This window comes from Corvus cornix, chromosome 1, assembly GCF_000738735.6.
Source record: "Corvus cornix cornix isolate S_Up_H32 chromosome 1, ASM73873v5, whole genome shotgun sequence".
Taxonomy (NCBI): Eukaryota; Metazoa; Chordata; class Aves; order Passeriformes; family Corvidae; genus Corvus; species Corvus cornix.
The window spans coordinates 114276362-114296825 of record NC_046332.1 but is presented as its reverse complement, the minus strand read 5'-3'; the positions used below and the strand labels follow the sequence as shown (position 1 = coordinate 114296825).

General features: G+C 43.0%; 1 protein-coding gene across 2 annotated transcripts in view; it reads right to left on the bottom strand.

Moving 5' to 3' along the window:
* The window catches only part of DSCAM (DS cell adhesion molecule), a 445238-nt gene extending 425075 nt beyond the window's left edge, over window positions 1–20163 (bottom strand). The window contains exon 1 of one of the 2 annotated variants that reach the window (XM_039553264.1): window positions 19969–20163. In XM_039553264.1, coding sequence (XP_039409198.1) covers window positions 19969–20011 — 43 coding nt within the window. In that variant the 5' untranslated portion in view covers window positions 20012–20163. The remainder of the gene's footprint in view (window positions 1–19968) is intronic. The other variant, XM_039553256.1, reaches the window with a different exon arrangement.
* Between the last annotated feature and the right edge of the window lie 301 nt (window positions 20164–20464).

The window sequence follows — 20464 nt, the reverse complement described above, 5'->3', positions numbered from 1 at the left end:
TGTCTATCCCCTCGTTTCCAAGTAGTGCAATTCCTTGGAAACAGAATATGACATCACAGGAAGGTTTTGCAGAAGCTCTCCTTGGATGTCCATTTATATTAGTTTCATCATCCATAACAAGTGTTTAAAAAGCAGAAAAACAACCATGATGCATAATGCATTGTGTCGTGATGCATAATAATAATAATTAAAACCCCTCCCCCAGCTCCTGAGGTTTAAAAATCTTTCCAAGTAAGCATTTCAGCGGAAAGGCTTTGACAAAAATGCCATTTAGGGACTTTCAGATTTACAGCCCTGCAATTTGTCATCATTTATATTAGCAAGAAGGTTTAAAATAAAAACAACAACAATGAAAGGAAGATAATATAATGCAATTTTGTACTTGATGAATCTCCTGTTGACTAAAAACCCCCATGCCTGGCAGTCAGAAAAGTTATTAACCTGCCAAATTACAGATGGAATTGGTGTATTTTTTTCCCCCAGAATTCTTTAAGCAGAAGAATATAGAGTATCCCATGTTCGAGTATTAGCAAAGGTTACTTGCCTCTGGAATATTGATTAGCACAACCCTTGTGGGAATTATTTCACTTTTCCAAAGCAAATTAAAGATCTGAAAAGCAATTCTCAACTTAACTTCAAATGCAGTTATTTAAAAATGGATGATTAACACAATTACTGCCTGGCACAGAGAGCACAGCTTTCCAGAGGCAGACAGCAGAATTCACAGCGAACACTGAAATCAGATTACCTTGAAAGAGCTCCCTTGATCCAGGCAAGAGAAAATAAAATTGATACCTGGGAGCTTATTTCTCACCTGAATAACACATTTTCCTTTCTAAGCCTCGGACTGCATTGCAGTTGGCTGTGTGTGCACTCCAGCTCAGGTTTTCTGTGTTTTCCACACTAAAACACACAGGAGGGATTGATTTATTTGCATCCCACGACTCGTTCTCCAATCAACCCCAAGGTTGCTGAAGTGCCTGCTGAACAGTGCAAACACTGCTTAAAATAAGCATTTCTGCAGGCTGCTTTCTTTAGCAATGATTCACTCAACAGTAAATTAATTTGGTTTTCCTTTTGGACTTCCGTATAGGAACCAGCAGCATGGAGTACACCTATCGTGTTCCTGAGCACGGGATATTCTCCTCTTTTGAGGAACCCATGGAAACCAAGTAGATTTTTCTACCACTGCACCCGAAAACAGGTAACAAAGCAGGGATTTTAGTTCAGGTCTCCCATGTTAATGCTAAACCACGTAACTCTGTTTTTCTGCCTCGTTTTGGAGCCATTAGGATCAAGAACGGTTTCAAAATCCTGGCAGAAATATTTCCACTGAAACTTTATGTCAATTGCTGCTGAGTTTTACAACACCAATACATCCTCTTGCTAAAATAAGGATCTGATAATGCCAGTAATACACATTTCAGAGGTAATTATTTTAGTCACTTTTTTTTTTCCTATTTCAGGTTCTAAAAATGTAGCAGGTTTAAATCTTTACCAGAGAGCATAAGTGATAATGAGCTGTAAATCCACAGAACTAAAATGTTGCTGGGAGCACTACTTATGACTTGTCAATCAGCATGTCTAAAAGTATATCAGGAGTCTAGAAAGTGATGGGATTTTTCCTCCATCTCATACTTTAAACCATAGACTATGAACACAAAATTGCAGAAATCTAGAAGTCTATACACCTTTTTTTTTTTTTTGATAATTCTAGGAAAGGGTCATAAAAAAACATTTTTATTTATTGGCCAATGTGATGACTCAGTGACGGCTTTTTTTTTCTTTTCCAAATAAAGAGAAGAGCAGGCTAGCAAATGTGAGCTACTATTTAATCCTTTATTACGTAGTGTTTCGTATTCTGATCAATTTACTAATGAATTGGGAAGCCAATTCAATTGGCAGCCAGACACAAAAGCTACCAGCTACAGTCAAGAACAAGCAAATCCTTGTTACATGTCCTAGAATATTTAGGAATTTCTGTAAATGCATAAAATCAAGGGTCTTTATTGATCTTTATTATGTAGGAAGGTCTCAAGAGGCTGGAATGCTGCCTCAGTTTTATTCCCTGGGTTCTGGAGCACCATAACTCTATGATGTGGAACAATCTGTGAATTGTCCATTCCAGACAGAAGGAATTTTGAGCTATGACAGGTCAGCAGTGAAAATTCACATTCAGAGAGGACTTAAATAGCATTTCCAACTGCAGTTACTGCTTAGTGGGGAAAAAAAATTAGAAAGATAGGCTTTTTTCCAGAAGCACAATTTCCTGTCCATCATGTGTTAATATTTACCACAGCCATGGCCCAGAAAGGAGTCTCAGTTTTTGTCTTTAGAGTTCATTAGTTGTGGTTCTAACACTCTTATCCTGGAATAATCCCAAAAGACCATTGATACACATAAAAAAGTGCAGAGTAGATCACCACCAACTGCTCGTGCCCAACACAAAAGAACAGTTCTGTTATTCCTGAATGGCAAGGACAGAGAAAACAGAAATAACAGAATCTTTTAGGGGCCAGTTCCTCATGTGGTTTATGTCAAATTGTGTAGGGTTTGAGGGCTAATGCAGCCACTTTTAATGAGGTATAAGAAACTGGACAGGGTTGCATAAATGAGAGGATGAAGTGGTCTGGGTACTCTGACAAAGAAAAATAATTCAAGATACACCTTTTCCACTCTTCTGCTTATTCCTCATTCTTGATGTGACTTGTCCCTTGAGAACCTCAGTCCTGAAAGGAGAGGTTTTCTCCAACATTTGCACATTTATGCCAGAGCACAACTAATTAAACACCACTTCACCAGGACCTTCACATTTGTTAGAGCCTGGCACGATCAAAAGCCGTTCATGTTAATGGTTTTATAGAAGTACACATGCTCATTTTGAAATTGCATGCCAGGCTTTGGTTTTTGAGGTTTTATAAAATTATTTGCCTATGATATTTTCTCAAAGAAGTTTATTTGCTAGAGACACCAGTAGAACATAACTGGTTCCAGATGTAAGATTCCTGGCTGATAAAATTAAATCACTTCAATTCTCTTTTCTGTGGAAATCTCATTGATCTGATCTGTGATCTCTTCCTTTGCCAGAAAACATTTTTGTGAATATTCTTTCTAAACATTCTCCCACTTACACACCCCAAGCTGATGAAAGCACAGGCAGAACTTGAAAAGAATATTGACTTTGTAGAAGCACATTTATTTTCATTAAGTCAGTTTTTCCAAGAGGGAATATGAGTCACTCCAGGTGTGTGAATCCAAGCTTCTTCCTGGCAGAGCTAAAGAAAAATTTCTCACGCAATTTTAGTCATCTCTGAGGATGAATATTTACATTTCTGGTGTGACTGAGGAAGGACAGAAAAGGGAACAGTAGGAGAAAAATAATTTAAAACACAGGTAAATTACTCTCCTCACTTTCAAACCAATTTTTTGAGACTGGCAAGTGCTGTGAGATGGGACCAGAGACAGCCCTGGGCAGAAGGGAGGACAGCAGGAAGACACAGCCTTTCCTCCAGAGGTGAGAGCTAGTGCTGCACTAGCTGTTAATGCAAGAGGAAAAGGCAAAAGAGAGAAATTTAAATTTTCCTGCCCTCCAGCCAAGAAAAATCTTCCACACATGGGTGGCCCAGAGCTGAAGTGCATACAGTAGCTAAATAGTTTGGATTCACTAATTCCACTTTGAAAATAAAGCATATGTGTTATCCAGGGATTTTTGTTGGGTTTTTTTTCCCCCTCTCCCCAGACGATCTTATTTCTGCTCTGTTTAGTTGTTGTTTCTAGGCATTACTAATTGTCATTCATGGCAAACGTAGTCAGCTGCTCACGGACTCAATTCCAAGAGGAAGCTGCAGGCTCTCCTTTTTTTTTTTAGAAAAAAATATCCAGGTTAGTGCCAGAGGATCATTTCCTCATTCTAATAACCTCCTGTACCTCCTTTTCTCTTGAGAAGTACAGAAAATAGACATTGCAAACAGCAGAGGACTGAGACACCTGCAAGATACAGGGAGATTTCAGAGACTGGACAGGACTAACTGCATGTGCTTCTTCCAAACTATTTACAGGGTTTGGGGGTAGTCTGGAGCTGCACCTGATACAAGCCATATTTTCCAACAAAAAAAAAAAAGACAAAGAGACAATCAGCAATATCTCTCACTGTCCAACATGTAAGTGCTGATTCTGGGGGTAAAAAGAAATCAATTAGCAGTCAGTGATACAAACTAGATGCAGGCAGGTTGGAGAGTGGGATAACCTTGGGGTGAGGGTGTCCCCAGAATGAAAGACTTAAAAAGGGAAGGGGCTGCCCCAGCTTGTGAAGCTGTTCTTTCTCTTTTCCCCACTATCAGATAAGAACCATGTGCAGCCCCAACCACAACTCCTGCAACCACGAAGAATAACCTGAGCTGATCCTCCCTTCAAAACAGCACTCCCAGCTGCAGTCAAACCAACCAGCCAGCCCCAAATACACTGAGAAAGTGTGAAGGTCGGGGAGAGAAGCAGAGAAAGGTTTACACCCATTAAAACCAGCCAAGGAAGCGTGACTGCTCCCAGAAAGGGCAGTAGGTGTGCCAGGCAGAACACCAGCACTCTGACAAGTCTGCTGGTCCTCAGGGAACAAAGAATATGAAAATATTCAATGCCAAGCTTAAAAAGGAAGAGGAAGTCCATCAAATTTCTGTGCAAGCCTCAGGAGACTCAAACTGAGGTCAGAACTGCGTGTCAACCATGTGTTCCTCCTCTTTCCCTCAAAGAAAGACCCTCTTCAAAATCCCTCTGTATCTGTTTGTAGCTGCCCAAAGGTGGGAAGTCAGACTGCTTACAGATATAATGAGCTCTGATTCAGTAGCATTGAAGAAGATTTTTATGCTTCAAACATCAACAGTTCATCCTGTGCACCTGGATGGTGATTTCCTATCAACAGCACCCAGTTTTTGTATGAAGAACTCACAGGAAAACACGACTGAGGCACATGACACTGGAGACAATGGACAGTGTGGTGGGGCTTTTTTTGTGCACAGGAGATGTGGATAGGTTGTCCCTTCCTTCTGAGCTTAAGTTTGCCTCTCCAATGCAAATCAGCACTGACCTCTGCTGCTGGACTCTTGGAATGTGTACTTCCCAAGGAAAGAGCAAGGGCGACGCAGTGACACGGAGGTGGCATTTTCCAAAGGGTTTTCATGCTGCTCATTAGGAATTCCTCTGCATCCAGAGGCTCAAATCTCTAAGGGTATTTATATCCATCCAAAAGAGCACTTGTCAGGTGGGCAGGGGATGTGTTCCCACTACACAGACAGGGAGGTGGGTTAGAGACTTCAAGGGAATAGCTTGGAGTGCCTCATCCAGCACAGCCATTTTGCCAGTTCCCACTTGGATATCTCTCCCCTGCTCCAAGATCACCTTTGCAAAGCTGATCTCTGTCTGGAGGACCACACAGAGAACACTAAATAAAAAAAAGAAAGCAGGCATGCAATTATCTCCCATGGAATACTTAATGCACTTCCCACACATGTTTTAGTGTATTTTGCAGTAACGTCCTCAGGTCACAATCTTAAGTAGCTTACCCAAGGCCAGGCAGAGTCTGAGGACCTGTCCACATGGGGATACTCAGGAAATGAATCTGAAATTAAACTTTTAAAAAGAATGAGCTAAGCAGCATCCTAAGCTCGCACTTTCATTTAGAATTAGAGCCTTAATTCAGCTTAGCCTAATTCTTTCAGCTCTAAAATGAGGATGGTGACACAAGCCTACTTCCAGATCTATTTATCTGGATCGGTTGAAGGTATTACTGCCTGCAGCTACTCATCACTGCCTTCCAGATGGAGGATTGTGCCCCACAAAACTCTGACAGCAGAGGGGTTCACAGGAGTGGTCCAGCTGCAATACAAACCAGGGGTTTGCATTCATCCCGTGTGGGATCAGGGGCAATTCCCCCTCCCAAACACGTAGCAGGAGACAGCCATAGGTTTTAAAGTCTTCAATCTGCACAGATGTTGGCAGAACAAACATCTGCCCACGATCTGTTTGGAGGGAGTAGAACTGAGGCAAAAGTGCTGATTGGTGAGCCAAGGGTGAGGGAAGGCTCCCAGGGCGGGGTCTCTGGCAAAGGATGAGGCTGAATTCATTGGCAGGGCATAGATTTTCTTAAATCATGAGATCTCAACATTCCATCACTGCCACACAACTGGATTTTGATAGAAGGAAGGTGCTTTTGGCTTCTCTGGCTTTAATTACAGAGGACTCATTCACCCCTCGTAGTTTTACAGCTGGCAATAGATTGTAGCATGCCAGTCACCTCACAGGTAAAATTTTTTTCCTAGACAGCCTGAAAGGAGTAAAATAAGATGTTAAAGGAGCTCTGTGAATCTCTGACAGCTTTCCAGGTAAACAAAGGGAAGGAGAGAGAAGAGAAAACATCCTTTACATCCCTATTCCCTTGCTTTACCTTCCCACACCTGGGGTACAAAAAAGCAAAATCCCCCTAGACAGGTCTTGGCAACCCTGTGTTCAATCTGTTTCACACTTCCCCTGAGATAAATTCAGGAGAGGGAGAGAGGGGAAGAGTGGGGGAGGCTGTTCCATGATAGTGTTTTCTGCACTGTAGGATGGAAACAAACCAAGGGATTTAAATTTAACATCCTCCCTCTAAACTCCAGCCACTCATTACTATCAGACTCTGACAGAGGAAGACACTGGTGTCTACCTCCATATAAACAGAGGAGCCAGTTAACATATCCAGATATGTAACACCTGTAAATATTTAATACTGAAAGCCAAAGTACCTCTTGTTTAAAAAATTTTAATGTTGTTATTGGTTTTTTTTCTCCAGTACTTAGAACTGAGTCTCATGAAATTAGATGACCTAAAGATGCAGGACCCCAAAGACCAAGAAAGCAAAGGTGCAGCTGAGCATTAATCTCTCAGCAGCACCAAGGTTATAATTTCAGTGTGTTCTCCATTCTACACCCTTGCTGGAGATTATCTCCTAGAGATGACATGCAAAAATAAACCTGGGGGAAAAAGGAGGGCAAAGCAGGTAGTAGGAGTAGAAACAACCTGCTCTCTCTCTCTACCCCACTCTCATACACACAGAAAATTTGTTCTGCAAAGAAGAGAGTCTCTGGACCAAAACACATTTTGGCTTTGAAAAAGGAGAGAATTATTTGGGGAAAATACTACTCAGAATGAGAACAGATTGAGGATTTAGCTGTACCAGTTTTTTGCCTTGGTAAGTTATGAGTTATGAGTTATGAATGGGACATGGGCTGAGCATATATTAACAAAAAATAAAAAGCTTGGAACCTTTTTCCCCTCTGTTATTTTTTGTAATCTCTAGCAACTTTCAGATCTTCTAGGAGGAACCTACCTATTTCTGGTCCTGTGCAGCAGAGTAGGAAAACAAAAAGCCCTTTCCCCCACATCCCAACGTTAAAAGGAACCGTAGTGGGTTTAATACAGAAAATCCATTAGGCACGGGGAAAGGCAGGAGCCTCCTATCAAGCTGCAAACAGGAATGCTTAAGCACAAGGCATTCAGGCGATGGAAATGCATTCAGAGCGTTTAGCACGTAGGATTAATCGAATTATAATTTAATCATCTGATCAAACACTAATTAGCATAATCACTTGAGGGGAAAAGCTGCCAGAGGAACAGACGAAGAAACACCTTGGGCACCCAGCACATTTTAATGACGTGAGATCGTGCACAGATAATTTTTTTTTCCCCCCTAATAAAACACAGCAGAGATTGAGGATCATGGTGCTGAAGAAGCAGTTTGAAGCACTCCTGGATCACATACAGTTCTCCAGCCTGAATGATATTGGAGCAGGGTCTGCAGGCTTTAGTTTATTCAGATTTAGGAGCTGTAAAAGCACAGGAACACTCCTCCACCCTGGCTTGCCTTGTGAAGACTCGAGCATGAGCACACACTTCAGCCCACTGTGTTTCCATTATAATCATCCCTTACTGTTTCCCCCAGAGTCTCCCACATGAATGTTTAACTATGGATCGCTCAGATGACCTTCAGGGATACAGCAAAGTATTAGCATCCTTTTACAAACTGCATTTGAAATAATTAGTCTAAATCAGCTGGGTTTCTTTGGCTCGGGGCGGGCGAGAACGGAAAAGCAAGAGATATTAAGGGAGCTTTGCTGTGTAATACTGTCTGGCTTTCCTGGCAAAATCACACCCCTTTGTAAAGCAGAAATCTGGAGAGACCAGGAAAATCAGCCCTGGTGTTAGCCCATGCAATCAAAGGATGAGATATATGGACAGGAGGAAGCCTGGAAGAATTGATGGGAAGGAGGAAGGGGAGAAGCAGGACTTGGGCAGGGAAAAAGGATCTTCAGAGGTGTCTCTTGTTTGATTTTTTTACACAAAACAACACAGTTGAATTACTCCTAATAAGTGGGTTTTCAAATGGATAATTCTTCTGGACATTAAAAACATCTAAATGTAATGAACTGCAACATTTATAGAGAAGATCATAAAATCTCTGAGATTAGAAGAGACCTCAGAGATCATTGAATCCAAGCACTAACCCAGCACTGCCAAGTCCACAATTAACCCATGTGCCTACATGCCACAAGATTGGGCTTGGAAAAAGTTTCCTACAATGTTATGTAAGGCAGCAAAATGAAGAGCTGCTTACCTACATTTTAAAGACACCAGATCATACAGGCTCAAGCGTGAGCTAATTTAAATTGATTGTATCCCTCTTACAGAGCTATTACTAATAATCCTTTCAGCTCCTCAGAATGAGTGTACATTAATAAAATAAGGCAACCAGATACAGCACAGGGCAAATTTACCTCAGAGTTTGCCCATGCTGGGGACCCTCCTGTATGCAATCAATATTCAGAGTCTGGAAACTCTCAAGAAAGCAGGAAGCTCTCCTTTGCTTGTGATGATGCCAGAAAACATCTCAGCAACGGAGCTGTGTATCCCTTTAAAGCATTGTCACACTTTTAATTAGATGACTGGTGGATGAACTAATAATAGAATCATGGAATGGTTTGGGTTGGAAGGGACCTTAAAGATCATCCAGTTCCAATCCCCCCCACTGTGGGCACCTTCCACCAGACCAGGCTGCTCAGGTTGCCCAATTTTAAGGCAATAAATCAGTTTCTCACTGACATGAAGGTAAAACCATCATACTGCACACACTCCTGCCTCAAAGAGAGAGATCATATACCAGCATACATGGAGGCCACTTAATTAAAAAGCGAAAGTAATTCCATTTAAATTTAAAAAGTTATGGGTCTAAAATATGTTACTTGTTTAAAACGTCTACCTTTAAATTCCTGTTTGTTTCTTTCCAAGCAACAACTTAAAAGAAAACTCAGGAGATTTTGCATCTCCTCCCAAAAGCTGCAACATGGCAAAGTAGGAGGGACACAGACCTGGTAACATTACCTGAGACTGCACCGTCATCAGAGACAGGCTGGAACACAACAAACATCTCCCCAAACTCACCCCTAAATCTCTCTTCTCCTCCTGCCCGCTGGAAGGTCCTGAGCCAAGTGACAGCATCCCCTGCTGCAATCTCGAGTGAGCTCCCCACATCTTCCACTTCCCAACCCGTAAGAGCACCAGCACTGTGCCATGTCATGATGCCTTCATTTTCCACTTGGAAGCTGTTTAATACGTGCTACTTATTTTGTATAAAATTTTCTGAGCACCAGGCCAGCTGCACATGCCTTAGGAAATGGCAGAGCTGAGATGCTCAGCCAACCTTAACCCCTACCCCAATTATTCCAATGTGCGTCCACACCAGGGATTGAAAGCAGCAGAAACAGTGTGGGGAAGGAGAGCAACTGCATTACATGGTGAGCAAACAAGGCTGTTATCCTTGAACACAGCCAAGAGAGAAACTCAATTTACTGACACCAAAAGTTCTCAAAACCTCTTGAAATTAAGTAGCAGTCAGATTACTATTATTTAGGAAAATATTTTTTAAAAAATCTCATTAACTCCTTTTGAAATTACTAAAGCCCAGCATTCTTCTCTTCTTTAGAAACACATTTTGAGACGTGGTAGAAACGCTGTAATTGCTTTTATCCACTAGGGACTAACTTTTAGACTTAATAAATATACACTGAACTGCTGCAGCTAGAGTGTCTTCAGACAGGCACTCCTTTTCCCTTGCATTGCCTCCATGTGTGCCAGTGGCTGGATATTCCAAAAGGCCTCCAGCTCCATCACCAGTGGGACAGGCACAGTTTGAGCACATGCAGTCACATCTCTCTGAAGCCACACTGCTCCTCAAGCATGAATGCAATGGATAAGGGCAAAAACTGGTGAAGAACAGATTTTTTGACAAGATTTTCACTCTAGACTAGGATAGAAAAGCTAAATCCTGAACCTTTCTTTCTTCCCCTGAAAAGAATTAAAAATAAACATTCCCTACTCCAGGCTGTGTTCCCACCATAACCATTCAGTGTTCCTCAGGAGTTGCTAAGCAAGCAGCTCTCCAATTTGTTGTAAGGACAAAGAGCTGCTCTCCAGTGGGGAATTGAGGACCTGCTCCTCCTGCAGCCAGCAGTGCTCCCAGCATTCACACCCAGGGAGGCTCCAGGAGTGGGGCTGGGTGTTCAAGCACAGGCACTGAGAGACCCCGTTGCACCAAACCTGAGAGTTCCCAACAGCTGAACAGCAAATTACCACTGCCAGGTGTCTTCTGAAAGCCTGACAGCTCAGCCTCTTTTTCCAAGGATTAATTATCTCCCTCCTGCCCAATGAAGGAGCTCAGCTCCTTCCTCCTTGGTTCAGATGAGGAACTTGCACTTCCTACCCTACAGCCTCACTGGCATTCATAGGATTGCTTTCCATCCTTGATCTCCCACACTCCCCCAAATCCATTTGCCTGAGGGGAAGAGCTTTTAGGGATGGGAGAAATACTTACCCTACCAAAATAAATATAAATAACTAGGAAAAAATGTGAAGAGAAGACAGGCACTAGGCCTCAAACTAAGCCTATAGCAGAGATGAAATAATGGGGTAGAAAAGAATGAAAGAAAGATCTGAATGCAGGGTAGTTGGGACTTTGAGCTCCCTGTCCCCAGGCACACAGCAGGGTCATGCTCTGGCGCAGAGCAGTAGCCAAGACAGAGCACTGGGTAGTCCCAAAGCCACATTCTGTCATGTTCTCCACCCACAGCTCACAGGGGAGCAGTCTCAGCTTCGTCTTCCCCACTGCAAGCCGAAGCCAAGACCTCAAGGCTCTTCACCATAACCTGTCCAGCTCAAATTTGGCCTTCAGAGACTGCCCTCCTGCTGTCCCACAGGGATCCATCACACCTTACATCACTGTCTGGATACCTGTGGAGTTCCAACTCACCCTTGTCACTTCCTTTACCCTCCCCACTAAAAATCATGTTCATACCCCTGTCCTTCCCTCTCCCCTAAGTATTCATTCTGCATTTTATAGATATATATCCACAAAACGCTGAGGACCAAAAGGCTCAGCCACAGCTGCCACAACAAAAACTATGGTAATCATCACTTACCACTCAAGTCCCATAGTGGAATGAACCTCACTCTCTGTGCTTGAAATGATGAAAATCTGTTTTCCAGAACCCCTACACAACAGGGCTGGGGAAAAGGTTGTCATTGTGGAAGAGAAACCTTGAGGTCACACAACAAAACTAGAAAGAAAGATACAAAGGAAAGCTTCCTAAATAAATACAGCTAAAAGCGTGAACTAGAATAATGCAAGTATTACTGCAGACATTTGAAAGTCACTTAAGGCTGCAAAAAAACCTCTCTGCATTGGATGTCTGCAAACATAACTAGAGAACTTCTCCTTCAATGACAGCTTCCCAAATTACTTCCTTCGTATCATGACACAGCAAACACTTTGCTTTGTACTTCACAACTGCAGTTGCAACACAAATTATGGTTGACCTGTCTAGAAATAATATGTGAAGTGGCTTTTAAACTGCCCCACAGAAAAGCCACCTAATGAGAGGGAAAATTTCAGGTGGACAATGCGTAGTGTGGATGGTGAACCACTTTGCTGTTTAAGCTGAGGTCCACCTAAAGCTTATTTGGCTTGAATGACATTTGTTCCAGCAAGATCCCATTCCAGGGACATCTGAATCTGCTTTTCATAACAAAAAAGGACTTTGTCAAGGACTTGTTCTGTCCTCAGCTCAAGCCAGGAGTGTTCTAATAGCTTGTCACATGCTCACCTCATAATTGTCAAGAGACTGACTTTATGCACTCACAGTATTTTTCTGAGTTAGGGCCAAAATTCCTTTATAAAACTCACAGAGAAAAACCCAAATACTTCAGAAGGTAATATCATAAAACAATAACAAACAAACAAACTCCAAAACACAATTATTTCTGATAGAAACAATTACACAAGAGAATTTAACAGAAGCCAGAGCCTGCACTTTATGCATCACTTTTCCATGGCCTGGGAAAAAAAAGCAACCAAGTAGATTTGGGTGCACTCAAATCCTACCACAAGATTTGTGGGGTCCAGTGTAACAACACATGGATTCCTCCAAGCCTGCACATTTCAGCATCCCAGCAACTCTTCCCAGCTAAAACAGGAGCCAGTTTAAACAAAAACCACAGGTCAAAGACTGACATTTGTTATTTGGACTCCACACTATCTACTAAACCTCTAGAAAACTTTACTGAACAACAAGTTGCTATCATGGAGACCCTCCTAAAGAACAGAGCACAGAACAAGCTCTCCCACAAATTCCTGAATTCTGTGGCACCTAAAAACTGGAGCCACTGGGGACTGCCACTCTGTAGTGCTGAGAGACAAACACCCTGAGTGTGCAGGCTCAGCATAAGCCACTCAATTTGCAAAACCACATGAGAGGATTTCACGCCAACAGATATTTATATAGACACAGCAACCCTACAATCTTATCTATAGAATCACTGTGAGTAGATTATGTAGATAGGCAACTATTTGCAGCTCCAGTGCTGCATAATTATATTCTAGCTGCATTGAAATAGCCCCGGTCACTTCAAGAATATGTTTCTGATATTCTTAAAAACACTGGAGGGGCCTCCCAAAATTACTCCAGAAATTTAGATGGCAGAAAGTTACTGAGAATAATTTTTAGCCTAGTGCAAACATAAATCTTAAGCCACAAATCTTCTGCATGGGATTACCGTGTAATTAATTGGAAGAAAATAGCACCAAGCGCACTTGGACAGCAAAGCAAGTGTCAAATTTTCCATACGCAGTAGGTTTTAAGCAACTACAAGCTATGCAGATTTACATATGTATGCATTTGTGTGCAGAAATATGTTTATTTTAAAATCTCAGAAGGAACTCTATCCCTGACAAACTACTCTGAGAGCACACGAGCAGGATCTCCAAGAGAATACATGGAGAGGCAGCAGGCTAAAAATTCCTCAGGTGATCCCTGTGTGTGCCTTTGTCTCTGCCACGTGGATGTGTAGCAGAGAGCTATTTTCAGCTGTGCTCTTGGGCTGCCCCATGGCCCAAACTCCTGCATTTCCAAGGGCTCTGTCCTTCTGGAAGCTTCAGCAGGAGCACATCAGTGATGCAGCTCGGGTGGCCAGGCTGCTCCCTCCCTCCGTGCTGAGGGAGCTCCAGGGATGCTGGTGTTTAGTATGGAGGTGACTCTCCTTCTCAGAGCCTTTGCATTTAAAAATGGCTTTCTATAAATAGGATTGCTGGCTCACTCTTAAGTCTTACTCCCTGCTTTCTGAGCAAAAATAGCTTAAATAGGGATGCTGGGAGGACTTGCTAATCTCTGTCAGCCTGTCTGTCCCTCCACTTGCCTTTCTTTCCTTTGTCAAAGCAGATCATAACATTTCTTGCCCATTCCACTACAAAAGGTATAGATTGGTGTACCCAACTTTTTCTGATGAGTAATCCAATGCCCTGATGGGAAAAAAAAAAAAAAAGTACTCACGAGGCAAGAAGATTTTTTTTTTGTGAATGGCAGTATCCAAAGACAAGCAATGACAGGAAAAGCTCCCAGTGCTAACAAGTGCCTGAGGAATCAGTGGCTTGTTCTTGAAGATGATCTCTTCAGTGCTCTAAAATATTGAGCTGTGAAAGGCTTTTATTATGAAATACATTCCATTTTATGTTATTTTTATTTTTGAAAACACCAATTGTTTGATGAAATGTTTTCAAGGGGCAGGGAGGTGAAGACTGAGAAGATAAAGTTTCTTTTGAAGAATTACAATTTCAGATCTTAATTTCATTGATTTCATAACAGCTTAAATGAAAGGAAAGTGATGATTAAATAGAAATATGAAATAACTCAAAATATATTGTGAAACAAGTAATTTAACTGCAGACACCTACACATTCCCCTTGAAATAATTAAATATTCTGATGTATAGACCTATGTTGCTTAAATGGATTTTTGTAGTCTATTTAGAGTTTCGATGACTCAAAAGAAATAACACATTAAAAATGTCCAAAAAATGTACCTTAGAATAATTAAGGTGAATATAATGTTCTACTCCCTTCTTCAGCTTTTAAAGTAGAAGATGGAATTAGTCTTTCCTACTGCAAATCTGAAAAACTCCTAGGCCAAGAGATTGATAAATGGCATGTGCCAAATAAAATCAAAGGGTAAATGAGTGGTATGTTGAAACAGCCCTTTATCCTACACACATCTTAACTTTTTAATTAGAGAAAACTTTGTGGAGAAAGCAAAAAAGTCCATATATTTTGCTTCTCAATCCATTGTTCCAACCTCCCACCCCCAGAAAGATGGTTCATTTGGTTGTTTTCTGCTTCCCCCCCCCCCCCCCGCAATGTTTTATTAAATAGGTAAAGGAGATTATTTCCCCACCCCAAACAACCCTGTCGCCTGAGAGGGCAGCAGATTGTTAAAACTCTCATTCAGGCAAAGACACCAAAAGTGAGGCCCAACTTGAGCCCAGCTGCTCCCAAAAACAGAGACTTGCACAACTCATGAGCTGGAGGAACTTTCTGAAAGAGCTACTCACCAAAACTCATGAGATTTTTCCCAAATAATTCAAATTATCAGTATGTTATGCGACAAAGGTTTACTCAAGAACAAACAAAATTAAAACCCAGCTTCTAAGCTTTTCCAGATGTGGCAGCACTGAGGAAATTCCACTGAAATACATCCCAAATCCTGTTTTCATTTCAGGGCTCCTCACTTCAAGAGAGCCCTGGAGGGGCTGGAGCGTGTCCAGGGCAGGGAAGGGAGCTGGGAAGGGGCTGGAGCCCCAGGAGCGGCTGAGGGAGCTGGGAAAGGGGCTCAGCCTGGAGCAAAGGAGGCTCAGGGGGGACCTTCTCACTCTCTAAAACTCCATGAGAGGAAGGTGGAGCCAGGTAGGGGTTGGGGTCTTTCCACAATGGCAACAAGAGACAGAATGAGAGGAAATGGCCTCAAGTTGCACCAGGTAGGTTTAGATTAGGTATTAGGAAAAATTTCTTCATGGAAAGGGTTGTCCAGCCTTAGAACAGGCTCTCCAAGGACATGGTGGAGTCACCATCCCTGGAGGTATTGAAAAGACCTGCAGATGTGGCACTTGGGGACAGGGCTTAGTGCTGGGCTTGGCAGTGCTGGGGGAACAGCTGGACTCAAAGGTCTTTTCCAACCTAAACAATTCTGTGGTTGTATAAAACCACAGTGAAGAGCTGTAAGCAGCAATAAAGCTCTATTTAAGATGGTTTAGGGGTTTGTTTTCACAATTTGCAGAAAACAACTTCTCTTTAAACCACTCCCAAAAACACCTTCACTGTCACACACATCTGCTGTCCAGAGCTACAGGAAGAAGACACAGCATCCACCAGTTTTTAGTGACTATTGATAGTAAAACACGGACAAAATGCCTCTTTGAGCTCTCTGTGTGCTCCCACAGCTTTGGAAGAGACACATTCTGAGGTTTGCTGCCCACTAGTGTCCTGTGGCTCCAACTCCAGCACAGCCACTGCCCACGCCACGGGAGGAAATCCCCCTCAGAGAGCCCCAGCACCTGGGGGAGCAGCACACCCCGAGCACAGGAGAAACACACCTTTTGAAACAGATATAGGTATCCCAATGTCCTCTGGCTGCCCAGCAATAACAGTTTTTCTCCCCTTGGCATTTGGTGATTAATTAATAGCTATTCATATCTCGGGTAGCGCCGGATTAAAAACACGCTGAGCTGTGCTGTGCCATCCACACACAAACACCGAGCTGAATGCTTCCTGCACATCCACCCAACTTCCCAAGGTGAGGATCTGGTTGCACAATTCCACACAAGCTATGCAGGTATCTCAGTATGTTTCTGCAAAGAGAGCAGTTTGCTCTTTTGATCGGATGTTGCATCCCCAGCACTGAGAATCAACATTTTCTTTGGAGAGTCTCAGCGCCACCATCGCTCTGGCTCCTCATCCTCCAGCCTAACCCCTGCTCTCAGTTCAGTGTGATCCTTCTCCATCTTCCAAAATGCTGCTAAAACCCATATTGATAGATATACGGCAGGGAGAGGATTCAAACAGGAAATCATTTTAATGGAAATTTATTTTTAGTGTCATCTGTGCTGTATTGGTGCCTCCCGATGCTCGATTGATTTCAGAAGAGCATCTGTGGACAACAGGCATGTAAGAAATGCAGCCAGAGAGAAGCCTGGAAATGGGTTCAGCATATCCCCAGCAGAGACTGAGTGATACTGAAAGATCCTCATTTCTGAAAGCAGCATCTGAACGAGCTTGATCCCAGTCTTTACAAAAAAGAGGCAGGATTTTGAAGGAGGCCATTCTCCCCTCAGAGCCTCCCCTGCCTTTTCTCACTGTAATTAATGAAATGCCCCATTATTAATTATGACCAGGCTACAGCAGACTTTTGCTGCTCATTTGAAACGCTCACTTCTGGAATCCTGAGGTAAAGTAACAGGGAAGGTGGTGCAGGTAGAGTAACCCTGAAAGGCAACTCGAAAGCATTGCTCAGGATTAGAACTGCATGACTCAGGCTTTCAAGGTAGTGAATTCAGCTGCAGAGCTCCCACTGATGTCTGTATCATCCCACACAGCTTCCAGGGCTGCAATGCATTTATAGTTAACAGTTACCTGTATTCTTATGGAACTCACAGCAACGAGAGTTTAAAACCCTCACAAAATACATAAACTTTAACCAGGTATTTGGGGAGGTTTTGTTTCAGGCTTCAGAAATACTAATTGGATGAAGGAGTGTGTCAGTACTTTATTGTCCCCAGAAGGAAGCTATTTCACAAACATAAAACCTTCCCAGTGACACTGCTCTTACCTAATTTGACAAAATGTATTTGTGCTGAGTGACTGTAGGGAAATATGGGGGCCTACCTTGTTATTGCTATTCAGATGATTTCCAGAAATTAAGCCCAAGATTACAACTGCAGAGTTAAACCTTTGGGTTTATTTTTAACCTATTTCTCCCCTCAGGAAAAAAAAAAAAAAATCAAAACCAACACGAACATGAACAGTCTTACAGGTTTTAAAGTTAAAATCAGAATGGGATGTAGCACAATGGAAAACCACTTGTACCTGTGCTTGTGTTTTAAGCAAACATGGTGTGGTTCCATAAGGGGTTAGAAAAGGCAATGGCAGAAACCAAGCAGAAACCTGCCCCCCCCCCCCACCAGATACAGTCATAAAAGAACCCTGCCTGTCACACAATGGAGTTCAGATGGAGTTATAGATAGAATAATGAAAATAAATGTGTAAGTGACATATCTATTTATATATGCAGTCATTTCCTTCAAAGAGATACATATCTGATATGACACTGCATTAAAATCTGAAGTCCTTTAAAAATATTATTGTCTGACTCTTGACTCTGATAAAACGGCCCTAATAAGTCCTAATAAATGTTACCAGTGCATAAAACCATTTTTTTCAGTCTTAACATGAAGGTAGGTGCCATTTTTTCAAAGATTTCCCTTAAAAAGACGCATTTTGACAATCAAGTATGATGTCAAAAACAAACAGACTCCTTAAGTTGCAAAGAATGGCTGAACCACCCACTACATATTTTCAAAATGCTTTCATCTTAGAATATTACTGTACACAAAACCATTTAATTTTAGTCCCCCAGGAGTCACAAATGTACAGATGTTGCTGTGTGGCAGCACAGAATCCATGCAGATGCATCTGTCATGTACACATTACACTCTTCAGTCTTTGGGAGACAAATTCAGGTTTGACTGTGATCCAAAAACACATGGAAACTGAAAGTGAAATTACTACTGACTTCATAGATCAAGGAATAAATGAAAGTGATTTTCATGGTATTTCAACCTCATAAAGCAAAAATTATTCTGTTCTTCAAAAAACCCTTGCAAGGAGGACTAACTAGGTTAGAAGATAGAATTTATAGCATCAATACGGTAGGAAAAAAAAATCTGCTTTTTCTTTTTTTTTTTTAAATAAGATTTCTGGACAGAAACAGCATTCAGTTCTATGCAAATTTAGTTTTAAATGAATAGCACCAGTCAGAGCACACTTCCAGGCTGATTCTTTCTGTCCTATTAACAGCAAATCTCTCCCTCCAAGGTATCTGGCTAGAGAGGTTAGAGAGAAGGCACAGTGCTGCTGCCTGTCAAAAATAAATAAATAAATAGATAGATAATTTCTTAATGTTAAAACTTGTTGCAGTTTCCTTACTGCCAAAAAGAAATGCAAAAAATTTCCAAGTTTACACTTTGGGGGGTTTTCACTCCTTTTGTATTCTGTGGCATGCAGAAGACGAAAATGTTTTTAAGGTCACTCTAAATCCACATATTTAGGATTCACCTCCTAATTTCTGACCTCCCCAGCTCCTCACACTGGACCAGCCATGCCTGTCGATGCATTTTCTCGTCCAGTGTCTACTTAAGAAGATGTGAAGGCACCCTCATCCAGCATTCATCCCTCACGCTCTGCCAGAGGTTCAATTATTTCCGTCCTTCAGGAAAACCTCACACTTTGCCCTGTGCTCCTTTCTCATTCATTCCACACAAGAAACGTTTTCCCCGTTCCACCTGCTTTGCCTATTTCGAGCATTGTGTGTTTAATCTGATTTATCTGCCAGGATGGGAAGCATTACAGGCAATGTTTCGTCCTCAGATCTGAGAAAGAGAAGGCAATGCAATAGATAGCTGGCACCCCAGCATAATTTGTTTTCTGTCCTTAAAACTGCAATGCTAAACGTGCATTTTTAATAAAACTTAAGCAATTTCAGCATATTTTTACACATGCCATGGTTTTCAATCACATTTATCTAAATGTTCCAAAATACCCCAACCCACTATTAAAAACGCACAGAAACTGCAATAAATGTTTGTCAATCAAAGAGTTGGCAGAAGGAAAAAAAAAAAAAAAAAGAATAGCAGGTTTACCCTTATTCTATCCCCACTCTAATTTCCCCTTCCTAACTTTATAATCGACTAAAAGTCTTCAACATCTCCAGATGATGTAATGCTTATCCGTGCATATTTTTACATAAATGAGTGAGGGAAAAAAAATTTCAGAGCAGGTACCTTCCCGGAGAAATGATAAAAGTGAAATAAATTCAAAATTCTACTTCATAAATATGTGTAGAAGCATAAGGTAAAAGCAGAGGGCAATTTAAAAAAAAAAAAAAAAAAAGTGAAAGGAAGCAATATCTGAATGCGACCGCTTAGGATGCAAGCCCTTCGAATTATCCCCGTGTACTCTGACGGGTTTATACGGCACTTGGCAAAAATTCTATACTTTTCCAGACGAGAAAGAAAGAAAAAGCGCCTCTCTGCCTCCTTGCCTCTGCAAGCACCGTCTCGTTCCGAAGGAGGCAGGCACGGAGGGACGTGGCTGGGTTCCGAGCTGTCACTTTGCGAGGTGAGCGACTTTAAGCGATCACGGCTCTCTCGCTCCTCGCCCTTCTCCCCGCGGCTCCCGCAGCCAGCGCGACGCTCTCGGCACAAAAGCCACCACCGAGACCCGCTCCCCTTCCCGGCCGGCAGGAGGGGAAGGATGGGGACAAGGGAAGGGATCCCCGCGGCGGGGCTCACCATGCGAGATGCTGTGGAGCAAGGCGACGGCCAACATCCACATGCCCCCGCCGCTCCCCCGCTCCCCGCTCCGGGCTCGCCCTCGCCCGCCGCGCCCACGGCCGGGCCGGAGCTGGCAGGCAGCGCGCACCGGGTCCGGCCGCCCTCGCCTGGCTCGGCTGGTGGCTGCTCGGAGCCTGCGGGGCCGCTCGTCCGCCCAGCGAGCGCTCAGCCCCGCCTGCAGCCCCGCGGCTCCGCCGACACTCGCCCGGCGCTCGGGCGGGGGAAGAGGCGGCCGGCGGCGGGGGCGGGGGGCGGGTGCGCGGCGGGGCCCAGGTGTGTCCTTGGCTCGGGGAGGCGCCCGCAGGGCGGCGGGGGCAGGGCCACAGGTGACAAAATCCTCCGGCGCGGCCACACCAGCATCCCCGGCAGCAGCGGCGGCCGGCCCCGAGCCGCGGCGAGCCGGCTCCTCGCACGCCTCCTCCTCCTCCTCCTCTTCCACCTCCTGCTCCCGCTG